The sequence below is a fragment of the Lagopus leucura genome, unplaced genomic scaffold (genome assembly GCF_019238085.1).
Source record: "Lagopus leucura isolate 7727_CA_CO unplaced genomic scaffold, USGS_WTPT01 Super-Scaffold_100001, whole genome shotgun sequence".
NCBI classification, from domain to species: domain Eukaryota; kingdom Metazoa; phylum Chordata; class Aves; order Galliformes; family Phasianidae; genus Lagopus; species Lagopus leucura.
Window position 1 is genome coordinate 10,751,496 of NW_024962262.1, and position 12,471 is coordinate 10,763,966.

At 44.5% G+C, this 12,471-nt stretch overlaps 1 protein-coding gene across 3 annotated transcripts in view; it reads left to right on the forward strand.

Annotated features, from left to right (window-relative positions):
• Nucleotides 1-875: 875 nt before the first annotated feature.
• Nucleotides 876-12,471, forward strand: part of DHRS12 (dehydrogenase/reductase 12) — a 28,536-nt gene continuing 16,940 nt past the window's right edge. For 2 of the 3 annotated variants that reach the window (XM_042866726.1, XM_042866727.1), the window contains exons 1-5: nucleotides 876-982; nucleotides 1,444-1,577; nucleotides 6,812-6,894; nucleotides 10,730-10,822; nucleotides 11,848-11,929. In XM_042866726.1, coding sequence (XP_042722660.1) covers nucleotides 927-982; nucleotides 1,444-1,577; nucleotides 6,812-6,894; nucleotides 10,730-10,822; nucleotides 11,848-11,929 — 448 coding nt within the window. In that variant the 5' untranslated portion in view covers nucleotides 876-926. Of the gene's footprint in view, nucleotides 983-1,443; nucleotides 1,578-6,811; nucleotides 6,895-10,729; nucleotides 10,823-11,833; nucleotides 11,930-12,471 lie in introns of those variants that run through there. The other variant, XM_042866728.1, reaches the window with a different exon arrangement.

The window sequence follows — 12,471 nt, forward strand, 5'->3', positions numbered from 1 at the left end:
GGTGCAATAAGGCTATTTATGTTCCTAAAAGTTGATGATGTTCTCTAAATTGGAGAGAGATGGGTTTGAAGGTGGACACTTCAGTGGATAAGGAATTGGTTGGAAGATCGTAGCCAGGGATTGTTTCAATAGCTCAGCGTCCAGGTGGAGGCTGAACTGCGCCGCAGGGGTCAGTCTTGGGACTGGTACTCTTTGGTATCTGTATCAATGACATAAATGATGGGATTGAGTGTGCCTCAGCAAGTTTACTGATGACACCAAGCTGAGTGGTGTGGCTGATAACAACAGAAGGAAGAGGTGCCATCCAGAGGGACCCAGACAGGCTTAAAAGTGGGCCTGTGTGAGACTAATGAGGTTCAAGAAAGCAAGGTGTTGCATATGGATCAGGGAAATCCCAAATACATACATAGACTGAGAGAAGAACTTCAGAGTAGCCCTGCTGAGAAGGTCTTAGGGGTTTTGGTTGATGACAAATTTAACATGAGCCAGCAGTACGCTTGCAGCCTGGAAGGCCAATGGCGTCCTGCGTTCCATCAGAAGAGGAGTGGCCAGCAGGGACAGGGAGGTGATTGTCCCCTCTACTCTGCCCTCGTGAGGCCCCATCCGCAGTACTGCGTCAGGAAACATGGGGAGCTGTTGGAGTGGGTCCAGAGGAGAGCCTTGATCAAAGGGCTGCAGCACCTCTCCTATGAAGAAAGGTTGAGGAAGCTAGTTAACTAAAAATAATAATAATAATAATAAAATCAGACCGCTGAAGTGAACACCATCACACACAACATCCGCACTCACACGCCTCTGCCCGAGCCGTAATGGCGCCGGACCGGGCGGGGCTGCCCCGGGCTCTCACCCAACGGCGGACAGGGCTGGACCGGGCACCTTTACGTAAGGCAGAGGCGGGACCGAGTCACGGTGGTGGCGGTAGCACCATGTCGTGGTACCGCAACGTCGTGTGGTTCGTGAAGGGGCTGCGGGAGTACACGAGGTACCGGGGCCGCCGCCTCCGAGAGCGGGCTGTGCCGCGGGGCGAGTGCGGCGCTGCGGCGAGGCGGGGGCGGTGCTTGGGGTGCGTGTGTATGTTTGTGGGTGTTCGCTAGTTCAAGGCTTTGCGCCTTTATTTTCCCTGTTAATTGAAGTCTGCCCCCCAAAGAGGGCGAATTTCAGCCCCTTACGTGTCTTTTGACAGCCAGCTTTACCCTGAGCTCAGTGCAGGAGGATCACACGTGAGCCCGAGCTGAGCAGTCCGAGCCCCTTCGGCTCCCACACAGGACGTTTGGAGTCGTTGCCGCAGAACTTGCTCCACAGCGGCACTGCGACCAGGCAGCTCTGTGAGAGAGGAGCGTTGAGCTGTGGAGGGAAAGGCCTTTTCAACCCTCCCTGTGTTTTTTGGTTTTGTTTTGGAATTGCTGTCTTCTAGTTTCTCACAGGTGTCTCTGATTTATCTAGGAGTGGTTACGAATCTGCCTCCAAGCACTTCGACCCAGCAGATCTGGAGGTGGATGTGGCTGGTAGATCCTTTCTGATCACTGGGTCCAACAGCGGCATTGGCAAGGCTGCAGCCAGGGAGATAGCACGGAGAGGTGAGCTGGGGAACCACCCCGAGCTGCAGGAGAGAGGAGGGGAAGCAAATCTGGCTTCCAGCACAAATAAGGAACATGCCGCTCTCTGGAGCGAGGGGACAGAGCTCTTGGTTTGGGTTGAAGGATTAAGCGTGGTCAGCGGTGTGAAAACTGAAATAGTGCAACAAAAATGTAAATAGAGAAAACGTCCAATGTTTCTCATGTGTGTGTTTAGCAGTATTGTCCACCTGTGCTATAATGTCATTTAAAGGTGTTACTGACAAAGTGTGGTCTACATAAGGCTGGTTCAGTACAAGTATCACCTTGGTGGAATGTGAACAGGGTGAGGAACTTAAACACATAGCATGTGATGGAAGAAAACGGGTGGCTTTGCAAAGCTAGAGATGGGAGAGTACAGAAGGACCAAAGTGGTGTACTTGATCGTGATGATAACAGCCTGGAATTGGCACCTTTTAGCCAGCCTTTTTCTTTTCTTTTTTTTTTAAATACATTGTTCTGTGTAAGCAAGGAGGTGACATGAACTGGAATTAGCTACTCTTTAAGGATAAAACTAATCCTGTTTAGGGCTGATAAAATAACTCCCCTTGTGCAAGAGTTCCAGGCGCTTTGGCCTGTAGAATAAAAAGGAGTTTGTGGTTCTCTTTGCCTGCTTAGGCTCTAGCAACTATCTTATGAAGGAGACTGGAGATTTGATTAAATTAAACTAATTCAAAATTATTAGCATCGAAGAGCCTTTGACTTAAAGATCCCCCTCAATACCAGTTTATGATTGATCTCAGGTTCCTGCTACAGTCATTATGCATCATAAATTTATTGTTTTGCCTGGTGACTCTTCTGCTTACAAATGGAGCTGCCCACCAGATGTTGCTTAGAGTTATTTAGGTTAAAAAAGATCACTAAAATGATCAAGTCCACCTGTCAACCCATCACCATCATATTCTCTAAACCATGACGCCCAATGCTTCATCTACACTTTTCTCAAATGATTCCAGGTATGGGCAGCTTGTTCCAGTACATGACCACTCTTTTTTCCCTAATATCCAACTGGAATCTCTCCTAGAGCAACTTAAAGCCATTACCTCCTGTCCTGTCACTAGTTACCTGGGAGAAGAGGCTGACCCCTGCTTTGGTACAACCTCCCTTCAGGTAGTTGTAGAGAGTGATAAGGTCTCCCCTGAGCCACCTTTTGTCCAATCTAAACAATCCCAGTTCCCTCAGCCACTCCCCATAAGATTTGTGCTCCAGACTGTTCTCAGCTTTGTTACCCTTCTTTGGGACACATTCCAGGGCTTCAATATCTTTCTTGTAGTGAGGGACTGCAAATGGAACACAGTACTTGAAGTGTGGCCTCACCAGTGCAGAATACAGAGGGACAATTATCTCTCCAGTCCTGCATATCAGACTGAACTGGCGCATAGGATTTGGTCATTACATCTAAATTTGAGCTCAAAGAATAACTTTAGACTCAGACTTCTTGCCTGATACTTTTCTAGGGCATGGTTGTGCATATGAAGTTAAATTGACTTAATCATTTAAGTAAAGAAGAAATTCCTGATCCCATTCTTGCATGTGTTGCTCTGAAACTCCATGTCAGCTACTGGGACTCACTTCTAGTCGAATCTCTTGAAGTGCGTTGCAACAAGAAAGCAAGGAATTATACTCAGCAAACAAATAACCAGCTACATTGGCTTCATCTGCGTGCACATCATATCCTTGTAAGTTATGGCAGTCTTGATTACATCTTCTGTAGCCTAAGTTCAGCTCTTTTCTGAATCAGTGTCACGTTGGTGTAGTGGGCTAACCTTGGCAGGCAGCAAAGTGCTGCACAGTTTGTACACTTTCCCGTTCCACCAGCAGTAGAGTTACCAGCAGTAGAGTTGCAGCAGTAGAGGGAAGGGGAAAAGAAGAATAAAAGTGTGAAAACTTGTGAGTCCAGATACAATAAAAAAAAGTTTAGTGCACGATGGAGAAGTTAAATAAGAGACAAAGAAAATGAAACAAGTGATGCAAAAGCAATCGCTCACTAACTCCCATGAGTAGACTGATGCCCAGCCAGCTCCTGAGCAAGAGATGGCTAGCTCCTAAAGCCCCCGCTCTTCCTCTTTATTACTGAGCATGATGATATGTGCATGGAATATCTCTTTGTTCAGCTGTGGTCAGCTGTCCCAGCTGTGTCCCCACCCAACCTCTTGCGCACCCTCAGATCTATTCACTGAAAGGCTAAAGTGAGAGACAAGGCCTTGGCACTGTGCAAGTGCTGTTCAGCAAAGGATAAAAAATAGTGTGTTACTAGCATTGTTTTACTCACAAATCTAAAGCACAGCATCATATGAGCACTATGAAAAAAATTAATACCATGCCAGCCACAGCCAGTACTATGCGTACTGCAGATGTGGGCTTTCCTATATATCTTGTGAGCTGCAGTTCAGGTCTGATGCAGGTTTTTCTCAGTCCCATGTGTTGTTTAAATTCAGATAATTCTAGGTCTTTACCATGAAAGACATATTTAAATATGTCTTATAGAATCATAGAATCATAGAATCACTAAGGTTGGAAAAGACCTAAAAGATCACCCAGTCCAACCGTTCACCTATTCCCAATAGCTCCCACTAAACCATGTCCCTCAACACAACATCCAGTCTTTCCTTGAACACCCCCAGGGTTGGTGATTCCACCACCTCCCTGGGCATCCATTCCAGTGCCTGACCACCCTTTCTGAAAAGTAATACTTCCTCATGTCCAGCCTGAATCTCCCCTGCCTTGAGCTTGAAACCATTCCCCCTGGTCCTATCACTAATGACACGAGAGAAGAGGCCGACCCCCAGCTCACTACAACCTCCCTTCAGGAAGTTATAGAGAGCAATATGGTCTCCCCTGAGCCTCCTCTTCTCCAGGCTGAACATTCCCAGCTCCTTCAGCCTCTCCTCATATGGCCTGTGTTCCAGACCCCTCACCAGCTTTGTTGCCCTTCTTTGAACACGTTCCAGGGCCTCAATATCTTTCTTGCAGTGAGGGGCCCAAAACTGGACACAGTACTCGAGGTGATCTTATGATGGGCCTTTCCTAGCCCATGGTTTGCACCAAAACAACTCTCTTCTTGGCAGCAAGAAAACATTCATATTCAGAGCCCTTCAAATCCACCTTTGGGACCATAGCATGTTTCCAATCAGCTGAAGGGCAGCTACCTCCTCTGTGTATTTTTTTTTCATACAAGTACAGTGCTTGTGCAGTCTCTTGTGCTTTGGGAAGAGCTCTTAAAACATCTGCACATCCTCAACTGCCTTAAGATCTCTCATTAAAGCCCTCCTTTGTGCAGCGAAGCCTACAGTCACTGAAAGAATGGCTTGACAGATGAGCATTGGAAACTGCATGTTCTGATACTTGTCTGTCCTTTCACTCATGAAATCTAGTCTCACTGAGGCAAAAATTGTCTTTCATTCTGATCTGTATATGCTTAGTGCCTGATTATGCAGGGTCCCTCCCATGCACAGTGCATACATAGCACAAAAAATCTCAAGGCTTGTTGCCTGCTTCAGCCCAGTATGCTTGCTCTTATTGTAGTCAGTGGAAAAACTCTCAGACACAATTGCACATTCAGAGCCCTAAGTAGGCTGTGCAGCCCATGGGTATGTGACTACTCCATCCCTGGAATAGTTCTGATGTCTTGCATTTGGGTTCTAATTGCTTTCATCAGAATTCCTTTGGGATTACATTTCTTAAGCCTTCTAGCATTGGACTGCTAGGAACCCCTAAAACACATTTAACAGTAAACTGAACTAAGGAGTACAATACAATATGTTCTTGTAACTGAGATTAACAAATTTCTTGTAATGATTAAGGAATGCAAACCATAAGAATAACAGTGATGTCTGCTTATATTTCAGTGCTGATTTTGAAGGTTCTCTTTACTGTCGCTGTGCTATTAGGGCATGATACATATCCAGTCCTTGGAGAAGACCCTTGTCCTGAGTATTTGTTCTGTAGAAAAAGTGGTTGGAAGGTACCTAAAGGTCATTTTGTCCAGCATCCCATTTGAAGCGGGACTTTTGCCATCACTAAACCAATTTGGTCACTGCTTTGCCTAGCTTGATCTTGAAAGCCCCTAATTTCCATTCTATTGAAATTCTACCACCTCTCAGGGCAGGGCTGGGCTGATCTATCTCCTCATGACAAGTTCTTTCTTAATGCCTGTCCTGAACCTTCCAGGCTGCAGTTTGTGCCCGTGGTTCCTTGCCTGGGGACCCTAGCATGTTTTGCTGTACATCTGCTTATTGTGTCCTGAGCTTTCTGTTGAAACATTCTTAATAGACTGTTGTCCTTTGAGAGACCGTGCCTAAATTCTTGGTGTCTGGTTTACTAGGTAGCACAGCAATCTATTGCAAGCCAGTGTCCAATGATTGTCTCTTTAGGGAGGCTAGGAATCCAGGACAGGGAAGGCAGGGGAAGGGAGGAGAATGGTGGGTGGAGAAGGAAGTTAGAAACAAACTCAAAACCACTAAGACACAAGGAGGAGCTCAAAGCCCCTCAACAGCTGATGGCAATGGGTTGCTGTTTGCTAACAAAGTCTGAAATGAAGTCAAACTTGTTCTGTCCCACGAACAGCTCTGGCAGCTCCTGAATCCGGTCCAACCCCAGTTCCAGGATGAGGGACATCAAAACCTCCTTGTCTATGAGATCAGTGTCCATAACATTCAAGGTCAGAGCCGGTGAGGGCATGTGCTGCATGCCCGGGTGCTGGCTGGGCCCCACTCTGTACTGCTGAGCACCAGCTCCCATGGGCCCATTACTCTGGGTCTTCTGGGAGCACTGGTCCCTAGATGGGACTAAAGCTGCTGAACGTGGGACCGTGAAGTGCTGTGGCTTTGACTTGCACCTTTTTCCCAGCTCTTCATCAATGTTGTGGGAGCCCTGGGTCCTCCACGGACCACAGCTATGAAAAGCCACTGCTCAGCTCTTGACAGCAGAGCAATGGGACTGTGGAATGTACACAGCTCTGTCTGCTGGGAAATCCCCACAGTATTCCAGGGTGGCCACTGCTACTGGCACGCTACAGATTTCTCACAGATGGGAAGCAGTCACAGGAGGTTTCTCATTCCTTCTAATTTGTATCAAAAACTAACCCCAAAGAAGAACTGCAAATTGGAAGCTACTTTCTGGCTCTATCTCTTTGCTGATGTCCCCCTGACATATTTAGTAATTAATTGTCAAATATGTTTCTTGTTAAAATCCACGAGGTGGCACGGTTCACCTGGTTTGCCGCAATAAGGAACGAGCTGAGGACGCCAAAGGAGAAATAGTGACAGAAACTGGCAATCAGGTAAGTTTGTTGTTATGTTTTGTGATGTCCAACCTACTTTTCCTTACTACATTGCTGAGGATTTTAAAAGTTAATTCATTGCAACACTCTTGTGACAACATTTGTGGAGTTGGAGGTTTTCTGAACCTGAATAACATGTTCTTGATTTGCAAAGGATGTCTTTCCTGCTTCACGTATGTTGTCCTCATTTTATTCTTATAGACTTTCCAATCTCTTTTTCTTACAGTATATTTTCCTTATCTCCTGCTTTCTGTTAGAGATTCTTTTTGCTTCTGCATATATCAATCTACAGTACACCTCCGTAGCTGTCAGTGTTGCTTTGGTAATTATTCTAGAGGGTGTGCTTGTGGAGAAGTGGAGCCAGTATCTTTGTACATTGGATGAAGATCTGTCTTCGTTTTAAGCAGGGCCTTGGCTCTTAAACACAGTATTTTGATTCCAGTAGTAGTATTTAATGCGTGTCAAACATTGTGAAGACTTCTTATGGTTAGAGATACATTACTGAATAATTTGTGCTCTTTAGTTTCAGCTCCCAAGCGTGGCACTTCTGCTCTTTAATGGAGGTGAATTAGATCAGTCCTTGTAGAAATGCTCTCCAACTGTCTAGAGAAGCATGATCCCCTGACTATAGTAAGATACAGTTGTGAAAGGACTGGTGATTAGAAGTGTTACTTTCTTCTGTAGCTGCAGTCAGACAGCCTGGGCAGAGGGGTGAGTTTCATGACCTCTGAGGGTTCCTTCATGTTCTGTGTTCTATCATTTGTGAAACAAAACTCAAGGCACATAGTATTCTTCCTTTAAATGCAGCACATCTACTGCATACTGAGTTTTGGTAGACTGCAAACCTGTAGTTTCTCTAGTCATTAAAGAACATGAGTGCACAGTAGAACTTCTGTGTGACCAGGGGTCCTGGGCACTTGTATGGAAAGGAGCATTTGTTAAAGTGTTAGATGAGCTGTACAAGTGGCCCTGCACTGGAAAGAGTCATTTTTATAAGAAGTCCACAAGAACATCCTTCTTTCTAAGTAGCCATTCAGAAGCAATCCAGAGGGATAATAAAATACTTTATCTGCAACTTGACAAGTTACAAGCAGACCTAACTTGCTCTTCCTGATTATCTGGACAGAAATCCTGTTGTAATACGTGCCAGAGATTTGTTTCCAGTTACCACAGCAAAACATGCTGGGGTTCAATGCTGAGATGAGTTATTATTTGGCAGGCACTTGCACCTTGAACTGGGAACTAGGAAGGTCTCCTGATTTTCTGATTAGATCTACTCATGGAGATTAGATCTCACCTTGAGAATGACTTTGCTACCATGAAGGACTTTTATAGGGAACAGATCTGTAAGTTCCTTTTCTGAGCCAGTGTGACAGTCTTCAACAGATTCTTTTTCAGTCTCTGAAATCACTTGTAATATTGAACATCTGCCCCCAAATCTCCTGCTCTTCTGTTGCAGTAGTTAATTGTAGTAGCTCTAAAAGTAGAAGGCTCTTAGAGAGGTATCTGCTTAGAACCTACAGAAGTGTCAAGTTTTTTGTTTAGAAATGAGCATTATGATGAGAAAATTCTGAGCTACTTCAAATGAGAAGCTGAAATCCAGTGGCTAAAGAGAAGACAAGTGTTTTTATCTTCAAGGAAGCAGAATTATAAATTGGGAATGATGCCTTATAATTTTCCCAGCTTCTTTGTTTATCTCTTTTGCTTGTGTAACGAGTAGTAAAGGAACAGTTTGAAAAGAGAGGAGATCTTGCAATGATTATTTGTTTCTTTGCATGGGAACACATCCTCTGCATAACTATCTTGGAAGTTCCTTTCCTTGCGTACATCATAGGACTGTCTGTGGTATGTCTTCAAGACTAAGCACTGTGCAGGAGAAGAGTAGGATTTGCAGTGCCTTCTGTATGCTGATAAATGCTACTCTGCTTATACTAGCTAGAGCAGACATTTACAAAAGCAGAGAATTGCCTTTAACAAGGACTAAAAGGCTTTAGATGTTTTGGAGAGAGGAAATGTTTTAGATTTAGTGGGTTGGAAGATTATAACTTTGCTCTCATGTCAAGCTTTTCCTCTTTTATTTTACTGTGTTCGCATCCCTGCCCATAGCATTTCAAAGCAAGGGTTGACTGAAAGGGACATGGCGATTCATGCAGCACTTAGTGTGGAAAGAGGTTGCAGAAGGCACACAACACTGCTTAAAAATAGTGGCATGGGCACAGCGATGTACTTAAAGGTGTGCTCTTCTGCCCTGCTCCAGAGGAATGATGGTGCTGTGCTGCAGGGAGTGACTGGCTCTTCTTCCTGAGCCTGGGGCAGAGCACAATGGGGTCCTCATCATTTGGGCTCTGCTGTGGCCAAGGTGCTGGGCTGCCAGATGAAGCATCTGCTGGACATGGAGCAAGCTGCATAGCCTTAGGGGGAGGAAACAGGAGGTGGACAGGGTCTTTGCAAAGAGCAGAAGAGCACAAACCCCACTCACCTGGAAGGATGGAAAGCTAGGGCCTATCTTCAAGTAAATGGATGGAGATTCCTAAGATGGGGAAGACTGGGCATTTGTGAACACCAGTAGAAGGCAGGATTGTTCTCAGCCTGCAGGTGTTCATTTACAGCATAGGTATAGTGCCATGGTAACAGATGGGGAAGAAAAAACTCTTGTCAGGGGAGGATTTGAAGCCAGCTGAGCCTGAACCATTGCTGGCACCAGGAGGAAGGGTAGGTGAAAATGGCTGGAGGCTCTCTCCTGTTGGGGATGGAGGCATCCGCCTGCTGTCTTGACTTGATGTCTTGAGAGATTTGTCACTTGCTAATGTGGTTTGATCCGGTGAACAGTAAGACAGATAGAAAACTGCTTGGGCTATTATGCTCAGAAAGTAGCAGTCAACAATACAGAGCTGATCTGATGAGCAGTTATTAGTTGCACGCCTCATAGCTCAATACTGGGGCAAGTTTAATGCCTCTACTGACAGTCTGGACAAATAGATCAAGTATAATCTTTGTCAGATTGCAGATAGCTTCAATTTGTGGAGAGCTGGAGAGTAAAGGTGCTATTCAGAGAAGCTTAACAGGTGGGAAAATGGACAGAAATGAACCTCATCAAGTTCATCAAGAGCAGTCCTGCCCAGGGTTGCAGTAATCCCACAGAATAGATGGCCTGGGACTGACTGGAGAACAGGTCTACAGAAAAGGGCTTGGGGTTGATGCCATGACCCTGAGCAAGCAGTGTGCCCTGAGGCAAGGAAGACCAAATGCACCCTGGGCTGAATGACCAAGTGTAGCCAGCAGGTTGAGAGAAGTGCTGAGCCCTTGTGAGACCACAGCAGGACACCTACATCCAGTTTGAGCCTCCTGGAACAAGGAAATCTTTTTGTCTTAGAGCAAGGCCAGACTGCCAAAGTTACAAAGGAACTAAGATGTGTGTGGAGAAGAGGTTGAAAGGGTTGGTTTCACTCAGTGTTAAGAAGAGAAGGCTGAGGTCTACAGCCTTGTTACTGTGGCACATAAATTGCAAACCTGACTGTTGACTGGGTTTTACCTTGCTGTGTATGAAACAGATAGACTTTCTGTGCCAGATTGCCAGACAGAGATGAAAGCTGGGGTCCCTTCAAGCATGCATTAAACGTTAGAAGGTCATGGCTCAGGAGCAAATGACAAAAGATGTTCCTAGGAAAATATTTTAATGTCCCAATTTTGCTTCTTAGCCATAAGTGTTTCAGATATGTTCTGGAGATAATATTTTTTCATATGACTACTATAGCTTTTCAACTAGTCAGGCCTTAACAGTGAGCAGGACCTATTCACTATCCATGTTGATTGTAACTTACTTTTCTTCATTTAGAATATATTCTTGCATATTGTGGATATTTCTAACCCCAAAGAAATCTGGAAGTTTGCTGAAAAGTTCAAAACTGAACATAAATTGAATGTGTTGGTAAGTTTGCATACTTAAATCATGTGTCTATCTTTAGAGTGCCTGTCCTCTGAACTTAGCCAACAGATAGTCCAGATTTTGCAGTTCTCTCCTTAATGTTCTCTGAGTACTGCTACAGAAGTTTCCATGGTCCATTTGCTTTTGTCCATTCTCAGTTCATACACAGATATAATACAAAAAAGCAAGAAGTGCAGTAATTTTTTAGTTGCATCTTTTGAAGTTCTCACTGCAGATTTTCTATCTGGCTTTTATTACTGATAACTTTGTGGCCTTCAGGTTGCTTATGCAGGCTATGCATATTTCTCTAAACAAAAATATGGCAGAGAACGATGCCTCCCCCATGTCGTCCAACCCACCCTGCCATTGGCAGGACACCTTCCACTAGAAGAGGCTGTCCAGGGCTCCATCCAGCCTGGCCTCACTTCCATGAAAGGGGCATCCACAGCTTCTTTGGGAAGCCTGTTTCAGTTCCTTACCACCCTCACAGTGAAGACTTTTTTCCTAATATCTAACCTAAATTTCCCCTCTTTTAGTTTAAAGCCTTTACTTCTTGTTCTCCTTGAAGCCTTCTCGTCTCGAGGCTGAAAAGCCCCAAATCTCTCAGCTTGGCTCTACATGAGAGGTGCTACAGAAAGTGAATTTTCCCTAGTAGAGGAATGTCCAATGGAGAGTACATCATCATGTAGCATCAATGGGATCTCTCAGATGAGATTAACGTACTACACTGCTTATTTGTCCTAAAATCTGTGCTCTGCAACCTGCATATTACTTCTGTAAGATGAGATTTTAAAACATGGAGTAAGGCACTAAGATGGTTGGCTTTTAGTACCAATCCATTTCTCTGAAGATCCTTTCTTCTGTAAAAAATATTTGTAGCAGTAAATTGAATTGGAATAGTGTGATTTATAGAAACAGTTTTTAGCATTATGCCAAAAAAAGTCAAACTATCACGATTTGCCTGTATGTTTGCTTTTGTTTGTAGACATTTGCCTGGATTGTTTTCGTTTACAGGAATTGTTTTACAGATTAACAATGCAGGGTGTATGGTGAACAACAGAGAGTTAACTGAAAATGGACTTGAAAAAAACTTTGCAACAAATACCTTGGGTGAGTATTGGGGGCCTAATTCTCAACAATGATACTTATGCTTGAAGTGTTTACAGCTGGGCTCTTTCTGCTCAAAGAGGGATCGTATTATTGCTATGCCAGGGAAGAAGTATGAAGGTAAAAGAAGAAATATTGCAGCTTGTGTGGAGTGTCCTATTTGAATTTCTCCATTTTTCAGCTTTTGTCATATCAGTACCTTTATTTATTGTAGCAGCAGTGAACAAATGCAGATAAGATTTAATTAAATTGCTTCTGAAATGTGATAGGAAGCTTTGTTCCAAGCAGTGCTGCTAATGATAGTCTGTGTAATCCTGTAATCCAAGCTCCTGTGGCTTGTTTAGAGCACATTTGTATGTTTCAGTAGGCCTGAGCAGTCCTACTGCATGTGGTGGAGGCACATTATATAGGAAGGCTGTACCTTCTATAGTGCCTTGGGCATTCTCAAACAGACACAACTCCTAGTCAAGTGATTGAGAAGTTCTGGGTAGTCCTTCACACCCCAGATATAAGGGGCATATCTGATGAATGGTGGGGGCACAAGA